This window comes from Carassius gibelio, chromosome B15 (assembly GCF_023724105.1).
Source record: "Carassius gibelio isolate Cgi1373 ecotype wild population from Czech Republic chromosome B15, carGib1.2-hapl.c, whole genome shotgun sequence".
NCBI lineage: Eukaryota > Metazoa > Chordata > Actinopteri > Cypriniformes > Cyprinidae > Carassius > Carassius gibelio.
The window spans coordinates 11,519,573-11,541,104 of NC_068410.1; the positions used below are offsets into that span (position 1 = coordinate 11,519,573).

The 21,532-nt window shown below is 36.8% G+C and overlaps 1 protein-coding gene across 2 annotated transcripts; it reads left to right on the forward strand.

Moving 5' to 3' along the window:
• Positions 1 to 799: 799 nt before the first annotated feature.
• Positions 800 to 21,164, forward strand: kiaa0753 (KIAA0753 ortholog). Of its 2 annotated transcripts, none has more exons than XM_052576395.1 (17): positions 800 to 1,224; positions 1,385 to 1,910; positions 2,008 to 2,114; positions 3,009 to 3,071; positions 3,185 to 3,406; positions 3,490 to 3,682; positions 4,030 to 4,193; positions 4,751 to 4,881; positions 4,987 to 5,133; positions 5,320 to 5,409; positions 6,046 to 6,133; positions 6,344 to 6,397; positions 6,549 to 6,719; positions 7,289 to 7,364; positions 7,595 to 7,715; positions 16,825 to 17,046; positions 19,769 to 21,164. In XM_052576395.1, the coding sequence occupies exons 1-17, from the start codon at positions 1,141 to 1,143 to the stop codon at positions 19,905 to 19,907; spliced, it is 2,598 nt and encodes an 865-aa protein (XP_052432355.1). In that variant the 5' UTR covers positions 800 to 1,140; the 3' UTR covers positions 19,908 to 21,164. The 2 variants fall into 2 exon arrangements, with proteins under 2 accessions (XP_052432355.1, XP_052432354.1); XM_052576394.1 differs by having other exon boundaries at positions 801 to 1,224; positions 4,030 to 4,199.
• The last annotated feature ends 368 nt before the right edge of the window (positions 21,165 to 21,532 follow it).

A 21,532-nucleotide genomic window follows, 5' to 3' on the forward strand; every position in this document is an offset into this window, starting at 1 on the left:
TGGGCTCTTGAATTGTCTGTGAGCTTAATAACACATTGATTTGGTAGACAAGCCTTCAGGCCAGCCTCTTCTTTCTCTCTGCCACTCCCCGTCCTGATTTCCTATTTCCATTAACAGCTCGATATTGTGTTTTGGCCTGCAGTTTGTCCCCATTGTTTGTTCTGTTGGTGCCCCATATTTCATGTGCTCTGATTCCCATCTATTCAGGTGAGCTGTCCTCTTTCTGTGGCAGAGGCTCAGCCCTTGAGTGAGGTTGGCCGTGTTACCATGGGGACAGGGTCTCTGACATAAGCTTATTGAAGAGTAAACGAGGGCAGAGAGCAGCTGAGCTGTGTAGAATATTACACAAATGATTGTCCCTGAAATGCCCTACGTAATAGGTGTGTGTGTGTGTGTGTGTAATTGCAGGTACATTTGGTACCCAAAGTCATTATATATACAATTTCGTGATTTTTCATGGCATTGTATGATTTGATTAATTTACTTTTCCAGAATAATTTCTTTTTAAAAATAAAATAGAAAATAATATATATGTATGTATTTAATAGTTATTATATTTTAATATATTTTTAATATTTTAATATAGTAACTTCATGGACCTCCAGTTTTAATTTAACACACTGTAGTTTTAGCTTTTAAATAAATTTAAACGCCAAAAAAAAAAAAAAAAAAAAATAATAATAATGAATAAATGAACAATAAACTGCAATATTTAAAGCTCAAAATCATGAATTCAATGAATTCAACCTTTTTGGGTCAACTCGTGACGCGGTAATTTAGTCCGATAGGGGGCGACAACATGCACGAGCGCAATTATAACAGCTGACAGATAATCACGAAGAAGTGTTTTGTTGTCATGGCGGTGTTTCAAACTGCCTGACACTTCCTAAAAACATATCTTGATTTTAGCTTCTCTTTTACCAACATTCTGTCATGTTTAACCAGAATACAACGGATTTACTCGTCGGTTGTCCATTTACTATGTGTTTTCGTGTGATAAATCAATAGTGTTTTGGCAGTCGATCGGATCAGTCAATAGAGAATTAACGTTAGCGTTATTTGCTCTGAGAAGGATTACCTAAGCAGGATTGGTTCAATTTATTACTTCCATCAAGATAGCTATTTAAAAAAATTATCAGAATGATTTCAGATTTCCAAAGGGGTGAACTGGGCTCTGTGAATCGTGAATGGATTAAAAAAGGCTCCTCTGGCTCTCAAACACAGGTAAGTTACTTATGCAACAACGTATTCTAAATGTATTGTGCTATATAATATAACACTGCATGCTACATATTCTTGTGTATTTGATCAATAAAACTTGATTTTATTGCCGATAAACACGCTTCTCCTACATTCTCATTGACTGTGATTCTTCTCTTCACAGCTTCAGTTCAGTAACACAGTGGCAGCCAGTGTTCTTAACCGAGCCACACGTGTAGGGCCCCCTTCTCCCATCATAATAGAGAAACTTAGACCCCGTACAGAAAGGCAGGAGGATCTGGAGAGCTGCAGCAGCTCCATACCTCTCTCAGTCCTTTCAGAAGAGCGTCTGCAGGCTGCCGTCCGACTCGCCAGGAGAGATCTGCGCAGGAGACATCAGGAATCCATCAGCTGTTTGTCACCTGAACCAGTAGAAACATCCCACAATATCAGTCCTCAAAGAAGCAACATAGAGCCTCATGGGGTCCACCCAAAGGTGTCAGGTCCAAAGAAACAATTAAAAAATGGTGCTCAGGTGCTTGTTTATACTCCTCATGAACCCAGCAGCCAACTTAAACAGGGCCAGCCACCTACCAAAGTCCTCGACCCGAGAGTCAACATCGGTGAACCTCAGCTCACCCAAGAGATCCGGAAATTACAGAAGGAGCTGAGCACATATGTGCAAAGGATAGAGCAGTTGGCTAATAAAGGTATTCTCATTAATCATGAGCACCCGTAGTATGTATGTGTTTTTGTTTTGGTTTTTTTCTACATTTTTTGAGAGATGTGCATGTGGGTTTTCTGCAGGTCGTGCTGTGGAGGTTCAGGAGCCTGAAGAGAAGCAAAGGATGGAGATCCGGCGACAGGAGCAAGCAGCCCGTTCTGCACGCATCATCTATGTGTTACGACAGCAGGTCTGTGAGCAGCACTGCAGTTCACAAACACAAAGGTGGCACAGTGATGTGCTGCCCCTTTAAGAAATAAAAACCTATTTTATTAGTACTGCACAGAAGTCACACAGAACTTTTAAACTGGTCATAAAGCAGAAAATAATTTAAAAGGTTTAAATAAAAGCAAAGGAGGTTCCCTAAGGATAGTTAATGCAAGTAATTGTGAAATTATTATTAAATATTATTATTTTGGACATAATCTTTCACAATCCCATTTATTCACCATTCTAAAATGAATGAATAATGAATATGTGAATATAGCCACACAAAACAAATGATTGCCAGTACATTTAAAAAATAGGTTTTACAGGGTTAATTAATGTAAATAATTTCAGACATAATTATTCATAATACAACTTATTTGCCAGGGTAAAATGAATAAATACTGAATGTATAAATATATCTACACAAAACAAATGACGGCCTAATACATTTTGAAAGAAAAACATAGTAGGTTTTCAAGGTCTAATTAATATAAATACTTATAAAATAACTATTTAAGACATAATCTTTCATAATTCTGCTTATTCGCCATGATTGAACGTATTAATTTATATCCACACAAAACAGATGACTGTCAATACATTTTGAAGAAAAGCATAATAGGGTTTTAAGGCTAATTAATGTAACTGATTCCAGATATAAGTATTCATACCCACCCATTTCACAGATAAAGTGCAAACGGTTAGCTACAAAAGTTCAAATATTTCAGCGCACATGATGTTCAAATTGTATCCACAAATTCTGCATATGGATATAGTCAGAAAATCATGCAAACCATGGATTTTTTTGACAAATGACAAAATAAAAAGGCGGCTTTAAAGATCCAAATGGGACTGTTTTGTTGTTCTGTTCAAGGTTAAAGAAATACAGGAGGATCTAGACAAGCTGCGTTCCCAGAATGTCAAACACACCCAAAAGGTACAAAAGTTCATTTCGCCCCCCAAAAATCAATATTTGATTATAACTTGATTTTTAAAGTTCAAGACTGAGCCATGCAAGGGTTTTAAATGTTTCTACGGATGTCTTCTCAGTCCAGAGCAATGGACAGACTAGCTGCTGCTCACCGGGGGGCTGTAAGAGCCATGCAGGTTTTTATCAACCAGCTGTCAGACCCTGCCGAGAACAGAGTGCCCACCCACTGCAAAGAGCTGGGGCAGCTGATTCGCCAGCTCTCTCTCTGCTCAGCCAAAGCAGAGGTGGGGCAAGGATCTGCCGTCCCAGAGACAGCCCTCGACATCCTGCAGAAATTAGAGGTGATATACCATATATAAACACCATAAACTTTCAATGAATGTCAAAGCTTTCATTTAATGCCGTTTTGTTTATGATTACTCAGACGCTGGACTCAGCACTGAGTAAGCAGGAGACACACAAGAAAAGAGATTTAGATTTGCAAAATGTCAACCCAGCGGAAAAGACTTCTATCAAGGTCAGGGCCCGCAGCATGTCCCCTCCCCGTCCTGCCAGAGCACCAGCTGAGAGGACCTCACAAAGACCCCGAAAGCCAGCTGCTGCAAAAAAACCTGGTGGTGAGTCATGACAACACAAGCGATGTTCATTTTTCAAAAAGAGTTTTGGTTTTCTTTCTGTCCATAAGTCGTGTATGAATGTATTTGCATTATATAGCAAAACATCTTAGAAAAGTAGAGTTCTTAGAAATCTCGCAGAATTTGTTTGATATTGTATCTTGTTTTGATATTTTGTAATTTGTAACTCAACTTTACAAATACTTTTTTTGGGCAACTGTATATTAAAATCATATTCATCAAATCAGTATTGAATTATTTATCTTGTAGGTTTGAAGCATGAGCTGCAGGCAGGTATTTGATTTCAGGGTATTGCAAAAGAAAATCTGTGATTTTGTTAATGAATGCAGGCAGCAGACTGGCAGCTAAATCCCAGAGGACCTCACAAGCACTGGTGAAGGAGCGCAGTGAAGTTCTGAGGGCAGGGCTAGAGAGCCTCTTACATCATCAAAAACTGAGAGCGGCAGAAGCTCAGAAACCCATCAAACCTTCCAGTGTCATCAACCCAAACCATGTTAAGGTTTTTCTTATTCTTCTCCTTAATAATAATTTATTTATACTTAGTTTAGTTAAAGTTGAAATTTTTAGCGAGAAACACTAACTTAAAAAATTTGAGTCAATAAGATTTTGAAATAAATTTATTTTATTCAGCATGGGTGTATTAAATTGATCAGAGGTGTCAGTAAAAATATTTATTTTTAATAAATCCTTTTTCTTTTTACATCAAATAGTCAAGATTTATTTATTTATTTATTTTTACTTTTTATCAAGATTTCCACAAAATCATTAAGCTGCACAGCTGTTTTCAAAAAGATAATAATAAGAAATGCGCGCCAAATTGGCATCAGAATGCTTTTCTGAAGGATCTTGTGACACTGAGACTGGAGTAATGACTGATTTCCCATCACAGGAATAAATGACATTTTAATATGTATTAAGATGGAAAACATTTAAATTTGTAATAATAATAATCTTGCTGAACCCAAACATTTGCGTGTAATGTTAGTGTATGTTAGTGGTTTTCAAACCGTTTTCCAAAAAAAAAAAGACAAACGGTCTCTCATTCTGCAGGCCCGTAATGCTCGTGATGCCAGCTTCCAACAGCCCACTGTCTCATCCCGACTGAGGGAAAACCAGGTACCCCAGAAAGAGCCCACTGTGCCTTGGGTACCAACATCCCCACACTCTCCTCCTCGCCCGTGGTCAGTAAATCCAGCCCCTTCATCCATATTTGTCTTGCACACAGGACTTTAGATTATTGCACCTTTGTGTTCTTCTCATTTATATAAATATTTACACCTGTGTAGCGCTGTGTCTAGCCGGCCGGAGCCCAGATGTCTGTTCTCACCTAAAAAGAGCCCAGAAAAGCAGAAGCCACAGACCAGCCCGAGTGGAAGTACACAGCTCAGCCCTGCATCACATGACAGGAATCAAGCCCAAAATGAAGCCCTTAGGTATGTAATGAACCTTCTCTTTTCATTATCATTGTGCTCTCTTAATAACTAAATGATCATCACCATGATCCTCAATTGTGACATTGAAGTGCTCAGGTTCACTGTTGAAGATGATCTTTTTTAACTGCTGAGTATGAGACCGCAGTAGAAGCTCATTGGTGTGTACTGTGTGTTTATGTGCTATAGGCAAGCCTGGCTGGACCGAGTGACTGCAGACAGACTAAGAGAACTGAATCGTCTGAGTAAAGTGGAGACTGACCGCATTAACAAACTCCGGTATGATGGCCGCTCCCTCATTATTATAGTTCACCAGTGCTTCAATGAACTGTGTATGCAAGAACTGAGTTTAATTGAGTTCATTAAAATGAGCTAATGTAGTGCATTTCTTGAACATTTTATCACAAAGTTTAATTGGATACCATCAGTTTAAATTTGCAAAATGGAAGTTGACATAATCCATTTGCGTTGAATAATGATGGAATGATGGGAAATCAAGATCTAGACAAACTGGCTGGAAATTAATTTGAGTGTTTTCTTTTTTCGTGTTATCGGTCTATGGAGTTATTTTAATGAATATACCACTACATTTAAATTTTTTTTATATTTTTAGTCTTCATATTATATGCCAGAAAAACAGTCAAAACATATTGGGGGAAATTTTTTTTTATGTTATACTTATGCATTCAATATTGTAATAACTTTATATATGCATAAAGCATCAATAATCCTTCAATCAGTCATTATTTTGCATGTAGATAGTATAACTAATCTTTAACAATAATTCTGTCTGTTCAAACTGTTGTATATTTTGGAATGTTTCCCTCAGGTTAATGAGGGGGAAAAGGTTCATTGAACCTTCTATTATTTGAGTGTTTGTTTGCATTGATGTGTATTAATATGTGGCCATGGTAGGACCACAGTGGGCTCTCCGACACAATGGGCGGAAAAAGCTGAGCAGGCCGCTAGAGAAAGAATTCAACCTTTGTTGGATCAAGCAAAGGTAAAGACAATCATCTGACGTTGTTTTCCCCAAATACAAGTCTTGACATGTTAATGTATCAGCAAGAGCGATAAATCCTTGTACAATTTGGACCGTGTTTCCTTCCCTTTTGAATGTTTTTCCCTCCAAGCAGACTGTGAACAGCTGTTGTGTGTGGATTTAAATGAAGAATCCTGTCTTTACTGTTTCTGTCTCATGTTTGTATGACAGGTGGTTGGAACAGGAAGTGACACACTCAGAGAGCGGCTGAAGGTTGCAGATAAGGTGAGAACTCACTTTTCTTTGCTCTCGTATTCCTGCATGTTCGGCACCAAGAACTTTTGTTAGTTGAATATTTAATGACGGTTCAATTTACAAATGTTCACACAAATTGAATTTGAAGTATTCTGTTATTCTGTGCTGGAAATGCTGACAGCCTGAGGCCAGTGCTGATGTACTGAGCGAAGCTCTTCTGGAAGATCTTCTGGAGGACGCAGCTCGAGCTCTGTGGGTGACTGAGAGGGAGCGGGGGGCCGAGGCTGAGGCTGAGAAGCAGCTGCAGGGCCCCACTTTAGAGAGCATGTTGCTACGGATGGAGGAGATGGAGGTCAGTGTGTGGGAGCTAAAGGCATAGATTATAAGATTTGGGAGTTTGGAGTGTTGCCACACTTTTTTGGTAACTTGATATATTTTTTTATTTATATATTTATTTATTTATTTGTTCATTTATTTATTTATAATAACCGTAATAATAAAAATAATACTAAATAAATAATAACAAAAGGTTATTAAAAGTAAAAGATAGTATAACAATTATAATATAAAATTCTCATATAAATAATATGATAAAAAAATGGTTGTGATAAAAACGAAATTATTATTAAAAAGTTAAGTTATAAGTTAAATGAATATTAAAAATAACAATAACAGAAATTACTGAAAATAAAAACAAAATATCTAATTTATTTGATAAAAACAAAATTCCTGAAAAAAAGTTCATGGAATAACATTGGTTAAAATAAATAAAATATAAATATAAATATATAAAAAATAAATATAAAATTTAAAATAAATGTGCATTTTAATTAAATTAAAAATGTAAAATTAAAAATAAAATAATTAAATTAAATAAACTGTGAAATCGCATGACTCACAAAGCTGTATTTTGTTACCCAGAGAGACCAGGAAGAAGTGCGTCGGCGCTTTGCTATGATCTCATACTCTGACCCTCTTATCTGGGAAAAAGGCACAGGTGAGTCACAGGACCCAGATGGACCATTTACATTCCCCAGGTGATAGTAGACAGATAGACTGGCAAAAGTAGTTATCAGTTGTCCTTTCGGGGAGGATCAGAAGGTCAATCTCAGCATCTCCCCACTTTGTCCCTGGAGGGAGACAAATATGTGCTCTGCATTTTGTTTGACTGACATGACAGTGGTTTCCACCAGATGGCAGCAGTGTAAAACATCCTGTGTCTTGCAGATGCTCAAAGGAATATTAGTAGCTCTAGGCCAGCCTCTCCTCAGCCAATCCGACTGACGAAACAAGTCCTGAATGCCCCCAGTACGGCCAACATCCTCCTGCAAAAGCCAGTGGAGACCGGGTGAGTGACTATCAGCTGATTTAAGAGGGTATTGACTCCATGTATGCCAGGCACATTTGGATCAGTCACAATTGAATCAGTCTGCACTTGAATTGTAGGGGAACTGCACACTGACTAGGGTGTTTTTTGCACACAATATCTGTCTGTTTAGGGAATATTCAATAACCGCTACATGAAAATCCAATTCCAAAATATCTGCTGGTAAAAGCTAGTCTCTCTCCCTCCGCCTCCTCCTTCTGTAGTTCTGCCAAGAGAGAGCGGGAGCCTCGCTTCTTTCTGCCCAAAGCTTTGGCAGCAGCAGCTGTGGCTCAGTAAATTAATGTGGAAAATAAAAGAATAAAAAAGGGACAGTCTTGAGGGCGTGAGAGTTGTCTAAAGCAAGAGATGCATGGTGGGAAATTTAGTGGAACAGGTTCAATAGATGCATTAGAAGATTACAATCCTTTCTCCTTTTTGGCTTCGGCTCGCAGCGAGGCCTTTCAGCTCTGTGAATGCGGTGTAAACATCCAGCCTCCACTTTCTTTTTCTCTCTTGACGTAGGAGCACAATGTCTACACAAACCTCAAAGCACCATATCATGTCTAATCTCAGGGAATTACAGTATCTACAAGCCTTTCAAGTGTGCAATCTGTCTGACTAAAGTGATCAACATACCTTTCAATAAAATATATTTGCATTTATTCATGTAGCATATATATAATATGTTTGTATTTTATATATATATATATACATATAAAAAAAAAAACTGCATGATTGCGTGAATATTTCTGAGCAGCAAAAGTGATAGATGTAGATGTACAGCAATATATTGTGAGAGGGACTTGTCTTATCAAAATAATAAACCACAAAGTTACAATGACAATGCTGAATAAAGATATGTAAATAATTGAGACAATTGATTAAAGAATTAACTAAACTAACTTCACATTATTTATCAGAAATAAATAACATGCATTCGCATGCGTTAATGGCTAACTTTGACATTACTAATATGTATCTACAGTATATGTGTGTGTATGTTGTTATTTATTTATTTTTTTAACAACTGTTGTGACCAACCCTGCAATATATTTGATATGTAAGTAAGGTAGGTAACTGCTAATTTATTGTCTGCCTGTTGTTGCTGCCTCCCTGTTATCATACAGTGCTGCAGTGTTGGGCATTTGTTCGCTGGTCTCAGGTCAGTGAGCAACATGCTTCACTGACTTTCCTTGTCACAAAAGAAAATGGCACCAACTTCAATCTGGAACCGTTACAGACAGATAGAGGGACTGCAATCCTTTTATAGTAATATTTGTGTTACTGTACCTTTACATGTAAACATATTCAATTAACATCCCAGACAGTAACCACAAGACTGGTGTTAGCCTCACTTGAAGATTAGTTTACTCTGTTTGAGTTAGCATTGATGTCTCAGCTGCTGAGAATCGAGGCTGCATGGGCCATGGTTTCTCTCCGCTGTCTCTGATCTGAACTATTGTTTGGATGTATTTATCCTCAGCCAGTCACTTAATGCTGACAGAAAACATCGGCTCTGAAATGTCACTGCACCAGGAGACTATTCTTCAGTGTCTCTTACGGTATCTGTGTTGAAACATGAGCAATGGAGCAATGACTGTGTCTACGATTAAGATCACTCTGGAGAAATCCAGTGAGCTGCAGTGACTGATAGGGATGCAGGGATCAAAGCTCTGTCAGTTACACAGGATGTTTTCCAGGAGGAAATCAGAATATAAGATTATTTTGGGGGTTGGTTAGATAACCAAAATAAAAAAAATTCTTTTGAAAAAAGCCTCTTGTACCAAGACTTCATGAATAAAATAAAAAAAACAAATAAATTAAAACAAAATAGTATAATAGTAATTTTGTGAAATACAAATTAAAATTGAAAACAATTGTTTTCTATTTTAATATATTTTTAAATGTAATTTATTCCTTTGATGGCATGGCAACATTTTTCAGCCGCTGTTACTGATCATCCAGAAATGACTCAGAAATGGGGATATGGTGCTCTAGAAACATTTCTTATTATCAGTTGTAAATAGTTGATCTTCTTATTATTTGTGTGAAAACCATGATACATTTATTTCAGGATTCTTTGATTAATACAAAGATTAAAAGAACAGCATTTGTTCTGAAATATTTGTTTACTCATCACCAACAGTTCTGTATATATTAGGGGTGTAACGGTTCACAAAATTCACGGTTCGGTTCGATACGATACACTGATGTCACGGTTCGGTTCGGTTCGGTTCGATACGTTTTAGATACAGCAAAATGTAAAAACATCTCAACTTTTCAGAATGCCGCAAGCGCACCGCGGGTCATGTGACAAGAACCAACCAATCAGCTTCATCCTTTCCCGTAACAAGGTTGAGAGCTCAGCCAAGATGAAGGAACAGCTGATCATAGTTGTATATGGATTGCAATTTTGAAATAAATTTAGTAGCAGAGCTACTGCAAGCGATTTATAGAGCTGCAAATCCATTTATCCTTCGCTGAAATTTCCGCGTCTCATGGAGAGAGCACGTCATTGTTGCTTAGCAAAGACAGACGCCTCATGAGCGCTTCTGCCCGAGCGCTTTGGAAAGGAGGAGAAAGACGTGCTTAGCGTTTTCCATGCGTTTTTAGGAGCGATATGTGAACGGCCCCTAAGGCGCTCGCTCACTCAGCACGCGCTGAAGGCTCGTTGCAAAATGTCTAATGCATTTAACAGACCAGAAATATAAGATCCAAAAATAACCAACAGGTCTGGTGTTTGGGTTGGATTCCCTGTAAGCTATAGTGTCTAAATGCTGCAGGGATAGTTTGCTGCGTGCATGTTTCTCCTTTTTTTCGTCTTTTCCCAGATAGTACTGACGCATATATCCCAGATATTCCCGCTGGTGTTTTTTTTTTTTTTTTTTTTTTTTTGTATTCCCGCTGGTGTACCCTGTCATGTTGCAGATGCGACATACCGTTGTTTTTTTTATCCACCACTCTCTTGCCATCACCATTATAGCTTAAAGGGAATCCAAAGTGCACCCAAACACCAGACCTGTTGGTTATTGGAGGATCTTCTCATTTCTAGTCTGTTAAACGCATTGGCTATTTTGCAACGAGCCTTCAGCGTGTACTGAGTGAGCGAGCGCCTGCTGAGTAGCCTAACATAAACATATAAGATGGTGTTTTTTTCTTCTTCGGGAGTGTCAGGGGCGTTGCCTGTTACGTTGTTTGGGTTATTGGGCTACCTTGTTGAACACATATCATTATATTTCTATCTCTCTCTTTTTTCTTTTTTTTTTCCAAATATAATTAATTACTCCAACGAACCGTTCGGTATACATAATGCGTACCGCGTACCGAACCGAAAGCGTCGTACCGAACGGTTCAATACGAATACGCGTATCGTTACACCCCTAGTATATATATATATGTATATATATGTGTATGTTATACAATAATTTTACATATAATGTTATTTTATAATGAAATATTAAGCACAATAGTTTGTAATATATTATATACTTGTAGTAATATACATAAAAGATTGCCTACAAGCTCTTTTGCTAGTCTAAAAGTTATTTTTATATTTTTTATAATAGCATATTGGATTTTGATTTCACAATATTGTCAGTAGATAAAAAGCAATATAATTTGACAAATCACACTTAGAATATGCATTTTGTACTGGTTTGTCTAACAGAAATTCCCCCTTTTCTGTGTATAAACTTCATCTGTTCTTTTTAATCACTACATCAGGTGCACCGATTAGTTAAAATCAAGTTAAATTTGTAATAACCACATTAAAGAGAAAGGATGACACTTTTTACCGATACACTTACTTTCTTTTATAATACTGCAGTTAGTCAGTATCTTGTATCAAAAGCAACTTTATATTACACTCAGTGCCATTGCCTTATTTTGAAGGACACGATCTTGAAATCACTTCAGGATTCTTGTCTGCTGATGAAGCTGCCAGCTGGCCAACTAATGCGATATTTCATTACTCTGACTCAGGAAATGGCTTTCACTGAAAGCTTTTTCAAGTTATTTTTGACTAATCCATCCAAAAGAAGTGATCTGCTGCGTTCATCCTGATTGCAAATTATAGTGACAATTTGGCAACTGCTGTTCGTTTAAAAGCCACATAGATGGACATTGCACTCTTGATCAGAAATTCTGAGTCAATCTACTCATCAGCTTTCTCTTAATGCCATTCATTCTTCCGGCCTCAGTTGTTAATTCTATCCTTATGTTACAGTTTTATATATTAGAATCAACCTAATGGTTCTATCGAACGCTCAGTGAACATTTTACATCCTTTTCCTTTTCTTATTTACATCAGAATGGACAAAAATTGGGCGGATGTGGCCAGGAAAGATAAAACTCGTGGAAAATGAATTATGCAAAGCATTATGGTAATTATTCGGCTTTTAGTACAGCCACTAAAGGCCAAGGCAGAACTGAGGATTTATGATGAGAAAACAGTTCAAGTTTATTCGTGTATGTAATGTGCCACTAGAGGGGGCAAGGTCTGGGATCTTTGTGTCGGTGTAGCGCGTGCTCATGGGAGGTCATTTGAGGAGCGGATATTGGGCCCTGAGGTTGATTAGCACACAGAGTTTATTATTTGTTGTGTAATCTGTGATTACCTTTGTAGACGACACACTGTTTGACATGGAAACCCTGCATAGTTTGTAAATGCCACACGCAAACGATTGGGGAATTATACAGTTTATTTGTCATTGCTAGACTGGTTGCAAAGATGCAGTGTGCATCCTTACTGTAGCACAATAGAGAGCTGTCAGTGTGGCTTTGCTTTTTAGCTTTTGTTGTTGTTTTATGTATATTCAGAGAACAATTTTGGCTTGAGAAAATGGATGTAAGGGGTCCAGGGGGAGAAGCTAAAAAGCTCTGCTGGAGCATAATCAATCATCGTGCCCCAATTTATAATGAAACTCAATACATGTGTTTGCTTTTCGCTTTTTATCCCTCTGTGATTTGTTTAGATTTTTCTATCAGTGTGTTGCAGAGTCAAGTGTCATTTGATGCTGCCGTAAAAGCATCAAACAGACCAATCTGAGCACTGAAATCACCGGCCACTTCTCTTCTATTACAGTCCATTTTAGTGTGCTCCTTTAACATCTACATTTCATACAATATTCATACAGAGAGGAAGGATTTTGATGTAAAAGAAAATTTTGCACAATTATGTTTTCCTTATTTTTAAGTTGATATTTCAGTTTGACACAAAATGGCATTCAGAGTGTCACTGGATTAGATTTTATCCATCTAATCCATCTTGAATGGGTGAAAGTGTTACAGGTAGTTGTAATAGTGGTCAACCGATATATCGCCAATGCCGATATATCTGCTGATCTTTGGCATTTTGCACGTATTAGCATTGGCCGATAATTTTTTTTGCTTAGACGATTTTACCCTTGTTTTATTTGAAAAATATGATTCCCAATACACACAAACACAAACTGTTGATTACAGTGTTTACTTCATTTTTAATTATATTTTTATTAAATATTTATTTGTGAAAAATACTTTGTCAGAAGCTTTGCCAACACTGGAAAAATTTACTTGTAAAAATATACTAAAACATAAACCAGTAATTTTAAGTTTAATTGATATTTAAGTTTAATATAATAATAATAATAATAATAATAATAATAAGTTCATTAATAGAATTTCATTATACTATTTTTACTGTATTTTTGGTCAAGTAAATGTAGTCTTGGTGAGCATAAGTAAGGAAGCCCGTTTCCGCCAGAGTTGAGAAAAAAATATTAACTTTTTTTCAATATAATGAGGAACTTTCTCAAAATAATGAGAGATTGTAAATACTGCTGTCAAATGATTAATCACAATTAATCGCATCCAATATAAGTTTTTGTTTACATGATATACAGTATGTATGTATAATATATTTATAAAATATGTTCTCATATTTTATAAATATATTAAATGTATTTTATATATAAACATAATATAATATTTCTCTTAAATATAAACATGCATGTGTTTGTATTTATATGTTCATAATAAATATATACAGTATACACATATATTATGTAAACAAACTTTTCTTTTGGATGTGATTAATCACGATTAATCGTTTGACAGCACTAATTGTAAACAATGACGTCATCAATATTGCTTATCAGTTTGAGCCTGATTTAGAAGCAGAGGATATTAGTGAAGAGGATCGCACAGAACCTGTGCAAGCACGACTCTTAATGGTATGCCTTTTGTTTGTTGTTGTCTCTTAATTTTAGATACGCTGTTATTTGTAAATGCTACTGTTTCTGCAGGCATGTAGGCATACGCATTAAACTGCCACAATTTTAAAGATGATATTTCCCTTTGCATTGAACTTTCACCATTATAATTTTGCAGATATTGTTTATGCACAGACAGCAACATTACACACTAACTAACAAAAGTGACATCGCAATCCACCACTTCTGTGTACTGTAGATCTAAATCAATGTAGTGAGGTTTATGCTTAAAAATACTTTTTTGTTGTCTTAAATTCTTATTGTTTTTTTTATTTTTTTATTAGCTGTGTGCTATTGAATCTAACACACTGTGCAAGACAGACTCACTGAATGAGGTTTTCTAATGCATGACTCTCAGGAACAGAATCGTAGAGGAGAGATAACTGATAAGTGGAGATATCTTATAATGTCCTTTGTCTGCACATGGAGGTTATTGGTGTTGGAGGACTCCATAGAGTGACCAGCACATCTGAGAAAGCGTGTGATCCACCACTGCTCATTCAGAGTTCAAAGAGATCAATGCGGAGCCCGTGGTGAGGCTGCGGCTTTTGGTTTGATCCTCATTCTCTGTTCTCAAACCTTTTATTTCAAACCGCCATCTCTGTTTATTTCTCTCCATCTCTTTCTTCATCTAACCTTCATCCAGCTAATCTCCCTCTCCCTATCCGTGCTTCACGACTGCAACCTTGCTGCTGGCGATGGCCTTCTCACTGGATTAAAGGTGCAAAAGCAGCCCTTTAGCTTTATTGGTTTTGATCTCTGGTTTCAGAATATTGATAGAGCATTGGTTTCCCAGAATCTCATTCACTGACTTTTACACGTCTTATTTCTGTTTGCACAACCTTATTACAGCTGGCTTTCTCCATTTATATCATGCCTGATTTGTCCAGGTCAAACAGTGTCCGTCTATCCTGTGGTCTGCTGCTTTTCTGGCCCACTCTGTGTTCCTTTCTAGAACTTCAATAAACCAGTCTGGAGTGCTTCAAACCAGTGCTTCAAAAGCACAGAATGACAATGACACACAATCAATGTTATGAATGAAAAATGTTCACTATTTTTGTCCTTTATTACAATAGGACAAATCAGAATTGACGGATCGGGAAAGGTCCTGGAGTTGGGATTTGAACTCAGGATGCCTGTTTTGCCGACGCCCATAAACTGTTGGCGCCAGGATATACTACTTTTTTTTTTTTTTTTGCATACTGTTTTTCAATATTATATAGTAGAGAAGTATTTGCTTTCAGATGCACTGTATAATTTAAGGGTAGTGTTATTCTTTATATCAAAAAACTATTAAAAAATTATAATTAAATAATTGTAATTTGCACATATCCTTCCGTGAGCTCAAAGTCTTCTGTTCTACAAAAAACTGTGTTGTTAGTCAATATTGCATAATAGCATAAAAGGCTTGTTTTCATGAAATATACATCTTGAAACTCACTCAAGTCTGTCTTATTTGTATTCGGCAATTTCATTTAGTGATTTATTTTGTCAGACTGATTTAAAACCTGGTTGTAGAATAGAAATAGAAAATATAAATTTCTGTAAATGCATTTTATTTATCCCCGAAAAGAAGTTCTCCTCATCTCCCTCTATTTCTCCCGTGCCTCATGCAGTCTGCCAAACACTGGAGCATGTGCACATGTCAGCCCAGCATTGTGTCTGCTCATATAAATCACATGTGGAGCGTTGACAGTGTTTTGTTTCTGCCTGTGACTGCTGGAGCTGTTGTTGAAAGCAGGAAGGGGAGAAATTTGGACATTATTTTTGGCTTGTTTTGACAGAAGAAGCCTGGAAAGCGTTTGCCTATTTCATTATGTATGTGCGTGTTCATTTTCACATCTCACAGAACTGCTCGTTCGCTTATTTCTTTCAGCACCTCGTATGACCTTTCTTGTTTATGACTACAGAGCTGAATTAAGAGGATGATTTCTAATTTGAATCCCTTAATTGAGTGCTTACCTTGACTGTCCTTTCGCCTGTTCATGCCGTTTTTGTTCGCACCGGCAACCACTCAAAGTTTGACATTATTCTTCTGGCTGTGGTCAATTCCTCACTTCTCCAGAGTGCCACAGCATGCCCAAAACGCTTGAGGTAGCTGTTAGCCAGAGCGGTATTCTATTAGCCGCACAAAGAGGGTGCCTTGCGGGAATGGTAAAGGGGAAGTGATTGCACAATAGCAGCGCCGGCCCCTATAATGTTCCATTAGAGAATAAATGGCCCTTGTGCGCTGTTGGCGACCTTGCGCTTTAAGCGTCTAGACTGAACTTGTGTCTAATATTGTGTATTAAAGTCAACACCGGAATGTCATTGTGAGATGTTTCTTACTTCTGCTGCTACTGTATATATAAATGAAGAGTGTTTGTGATTTTGTGGGCCTGATTAATTCCAAACGTGGCCCAGTTGAGGTCACATGGAAATGATCTGAGGGTTTGAGATGTTTACACGAGTGTTTTGATTCCAGATTTAGCACCACTTGAAACTAATAGAAAAATTCATTTAGAATATTCATTTGTTGCGCTTGTGTTTGGACCAGCATTTAATTCCCTGAATAGTTGGTGGTCTGTAGTGTGAATAAACGTTACTAATGTTACTGCTTTAACCATGAGAATTATATATTCTGTAGACTATTGTAATTGTCTTGTTATACTAAAGACTAAATGGAACAAACTATGCTGTCTTTTCTGTAGGCATTAGCTATGCTACCTAAAAAACACATGAAAGACAAATGAAAGACCTGAAAGTAGTTTGTTTCCTTAGAGGCACAAAATTTGAAATTGTGACCTTTATAAAAGGGAGGGTAAAAACCATGAAAATTATAATGATTTTTCTGTTCACAGGGCTGCATCAGACACATCTGTTCTAGATGAGGAGTCTTCAACTCTAAATGACCCCAGTCATCCAGTCCCAGCTGGAGGGGGAAGCACACAAGGGGTTAAGCTGACTGTACCGCCCAGCATGCAGAGGAGTATCCAGAAATACAGGGAGAATCATGATGCCTTTCTGCGCCTGGTTTCACACGAGGCTCTGGGGAGCTTCAATCCTTGGGCAATAGCAGACAGGTTTGAATCTAATGATTGCTTTATTAATAAAACATCTCAATCACCATTAAAGTGTGGGTTGAATTATACCTCAAAGAGGTATGATTTGTTAACTCATTATTTGTTATTATTGAGGGTCCTCCATTAGATCATAGAAAATCCTTCTAACATATATTTATTACTAATAAGACATTGACGTATATAATTGTTACAGAAGCTGAAATGATCAAATTAAATGTTACCCTTTCTATTTGTTTCAGTTAACAAGCTAACAGCTTAGCCTAGATTAACCTTTTTAATTACATATCACACAACAAAATATATTTCAGAAACTTCAGAAAAGTTTTCTTTGTTTTATTTAGCCTTCAAATGAAACTTCACTCTCTTTTTTTCAGTTAGCTTCTGTTAACTAGCATTGCATAGTTCTTTTGATTAGCTTGAACAAAATATTAAGATAACACTTTTTTTGATCAGGTACACCGGTTCATTGGGGGAAAAAATGGCCTCTATGTACATTTGAAATGAACGCTAGTGGGAGTAAAACATTTTTAAAAACTTTACTCCTTTTCACACAAATTATGATTACAGTGGCAGATTAAAGATTATTAAATAAATGGTGTGGTTACAAGCACAATACTGTCATGACCTCATTTCTAAATTAATACATTTTTAAATTTTAAACACACAAGCAACTCCATATGCATAGTTTTTCTGATGAAGTAAACTTGCTCAGTAGCGCACCTAGTATAACATTGCTCTTTTGAGAAAGAGCATTACCCTTTTAGCACCACTCATCAGACATTTTAATTTCCAAACTGTCACGATATGTACAACAATCAACATCATAAAATGATTCATGTTCATCTATTTTAGATAAAACTGAATGCACTTTAAGTGCCACACACTGGACATTTTACTTTAAAGGTGTTGCGAAATATGCAAGAAACACTGTAATATTTTGCACAAATGAAACTGGATTGGAAAATGATATTGCATGTCTTCTTGTTCATTTCACAGCCAAAAATTGTAAATGAATCATGACACTTACCCATTCATTATCCACATCTTAAAGCAGTGACTTCAGTAAACAACTGAACTATGTGTGAACTGAAGCTGCAGTGTGCCTGGGGCCCATAGACATCTAACCTAAATTAGCTCTTACTCATTCGTCACCGATAACTACAGTTTCCTGACATATTTTCATTGTTTTGTTTATGCTCAAGACATGTTCCTGGATATATAAACCCTAAAAACTCTTCTATTTGCACCCAGAGCAACAGCAGATTAGTCATTAGCCCCAGTGCATTTCCCACAGTGACACAGCTAGTAGGAGTTGAGATTGTTTACAGCCTCGTGGCTATAATGATCCTTGCACACAATGCCATTTTAAATGTAAATATTAGCTGTTTTTTGATGGGTGCTAATGTAGAGCATGCTCTTTTGCAAATGAGCGTCTTTATTGTTCCGCTAGCGCTGCTGCACGCCCACCCTGCCATTAGCATACTTAACAGAATTTTTAAGTTGGTGCAGTGCGGTGGATATTTATCAAGTCCTGCTAGTCCACAGAGAACAGACTTTTAACAACGGAGGGAAGAGGAACACAAAAACCAGAATCTGATTCTAGAGCTGAGGTCTCATTTGTCAGACTTGATCCTTGCGCCATGGGCTGTGTGGGTGGTGAGAAGAATGGTTGCAGAAATCATTTACGGAAAGGAGAAAGTGAGGAATCAAAAGTAAAAATATATTTCTGTGTGCTGAAGCACGAAAAAAAAAAGTATGAGTTATTGCATGAATATAAAAAGAAATTGAGGATCTATTTATATATTTTTTGAGAGGTCAGTGTACCACCGCAGAAACTCTGAACGGTTATTATTCCAGAGAAATAGAGAAGATGGGAAATGTCACGGCAATTAGTGCTGCTGCTGGGAACGGGTGCAGGCACTTGTCAGTCAGCGGTGCATTGTGGGTAATAAGAGCCTTGAAGGCAGTCCAGGCCTTGAGTGAGTACAGACTGACTGGACTCTCTGGGGAGCTCTGCTCTTTACACAGAGGAACTTTAATACTTGCCTAAAAGAAAGGATTTAGATGATCTCATCACTGTCCTAAAGATATAGAAGTGATTTTTATTATTTAATGCTGAACACAACACAAGAGAACACAAAACGCTGTTATTATAGTAAATTTTTTTGTTTAAGTTTTGGAAGTTTTATGTGCTTTTGTCTGTTTTTGTATATTTCTATATACAAAAAAAAACTGAAACAGAAGTAGCACTGACATTTTGATTATACATTACGAGGTCAAAACATAAAAACAACGTTCTATATTCTCTGTTGAACTGTTTACAATAAAATCGGTAACATGCATTAGAATAGAAATAGAAAATAGGGTTTTTTCATGCTGCCTTAAGTTGAATTACTAAACCTGAAAAAAAAAAAAATTATTTCAGTTAGCTAATTATAGATTTAATTAGTTTTTCATTTATAATTCATTTTATTGAAGCTTTATTTTATTTTTCAGCATTTTCAAATATAAAAAATGATCTATGATTTTGAATAGCTTTAGTAATGATCAATTACACAAAAATATACCCAATATGTTTTTTTTGTTTGTTTCTCCTCTCCTGAATGAGGCATTTATAATAACTAAGGAATATTTCCATCGTTTTGGTGAACTATCCCTTTAATGTATGAGTATGAGCAATAAGTGCTGTGTAACTATCTCTCTTTCCTCTTGTTTCCTGCAGTCTGGCTGATGAGCTAATGGCTGAGGCTCTGGCTGATGTGGCAGCAGAGTTCCAGGATGTTTGCGAAGAGTATGCGGAAGCTGTTTTCACTTCAGAGTTCCTCCAGCCAGTCCAGTCTCCCACAACATCAATGTCATAGAGACTCCTCATAAACAACTTACAAGCAATGACACTTTGATATATGTATGGAACTGAACATTGTCAGATATTCAGGTTTATATTTTTGTATGTTTTTCCATGAATTATATTTAGATATTGGACATTACAATCACTGAATAGAACCTCCTGGTTAGAGCTCAGTTTTTACCCAGACAGGCATTTCTATTGTAATGTGAAACCTCAGTGGGCAGTCTGACTTTTAAATGCAAACAGATGCTTTTTAGCACACGGCTAACAAATGTCACATCAATGTGTCATGATCCACACAACCTTCTTTGTGCATTAGTCAATGCATTAATAGATTTTTGTGTTTGTTATTTTAGCATAAACAAAACCCTTAAAAGAACCTTTAATTTATTAATGCATTACAAATTATAAGATCTACACTGTTTTCTGTTAATATCTCACACTAGAGGTTCACACACTTGCTTCCTCCTGAAAAAGAATTAATGGTTGCATTAATTCTGTCAGCATCAGAATGCAAACTTGTTACTTTGTGGACTGATTTAATTTGCTCAATGTTTTTTTTTTCTCTATGCTAATTGTCTTTAAGTTCACTGAGCTTCCATATGTCGCCCTGTGTTACTGGACCGATGAGGTATACTTAGATTGTATAGTTTATGTGTTTGAGCCTGAGGGGGAAAAGTGGCCTCCAGATGGGTCCAGATGTTATGCTGGTATGTGCTCGGACAGGATGAACATTACAAGCATTCTTTCCATCGAAATGTACACGCATACAGCTCCCATATAACAAAGTAGGGCTACAATAATAAGAGAATATGCTGTTTAGGCCTATTTAGGAATATAAAATAAGGGTCTATGTCTTTTGAGGGCTTTTTACGGCTTTAAAAGTATCGGTTGTCCCCTTATTGCTTAATTCTAATGCAGTGAGCAGATTTTATGGTACGTTTCTTAACCTGTCAAGTTGTAGTTTAAACCCCCAGATGTGAGTCACAGGTTTCTTCCCAGAGTTCAGCAACCTACTTATTTGTGAAAAGTGCCAAAAGCAAACTAATGCACAAGTAACTGCATTTGCCAGCAAATTCTAGGCTTTGTGCCATGAACTATTACGAATACTGTGACGCTACAGGAATGTAGTCACCAATTTGGCATGAACTTGTTCTTGGTTGTGTTTTTATTGCTGGTGAAAGATATACCTGTTGAATTTGTATTGAATTTATAATCATGATTTAATTTATAAGGGAAATTAAATGTTTTAAAATGGCTCTTTCAAGCATCTCCCTGGCCTTGGCACATTTTACTCAGTGCTCTGCTTTTTTTTTTATTTTCTTTTTTTTCTTTTTTTTTAAATACAAGAAAAAGTTAAATTAATTGAATTACACATTTTTCCCTGTGTGCAGCCAGTGTAATCAGTGTTATCTATCTTTTTTTCTCCTTGTCTGAGCTGCAGGCTGTTTTTCTGCTGCTGCTTTTACCAGAAACACAATGCCATGTTTGGAGTCAGAAGTGTTTTGTCATTGGGTTTCCTGACTGCTACAAATAGGCCAAGTCCCAAAGGGAATGGAGTAATGCAACACGGGCAGTTCCCTGGAATTGTAGAACCCCAGACTTTACCTCTATCAATAGTCATTTAGAGCTACTCTA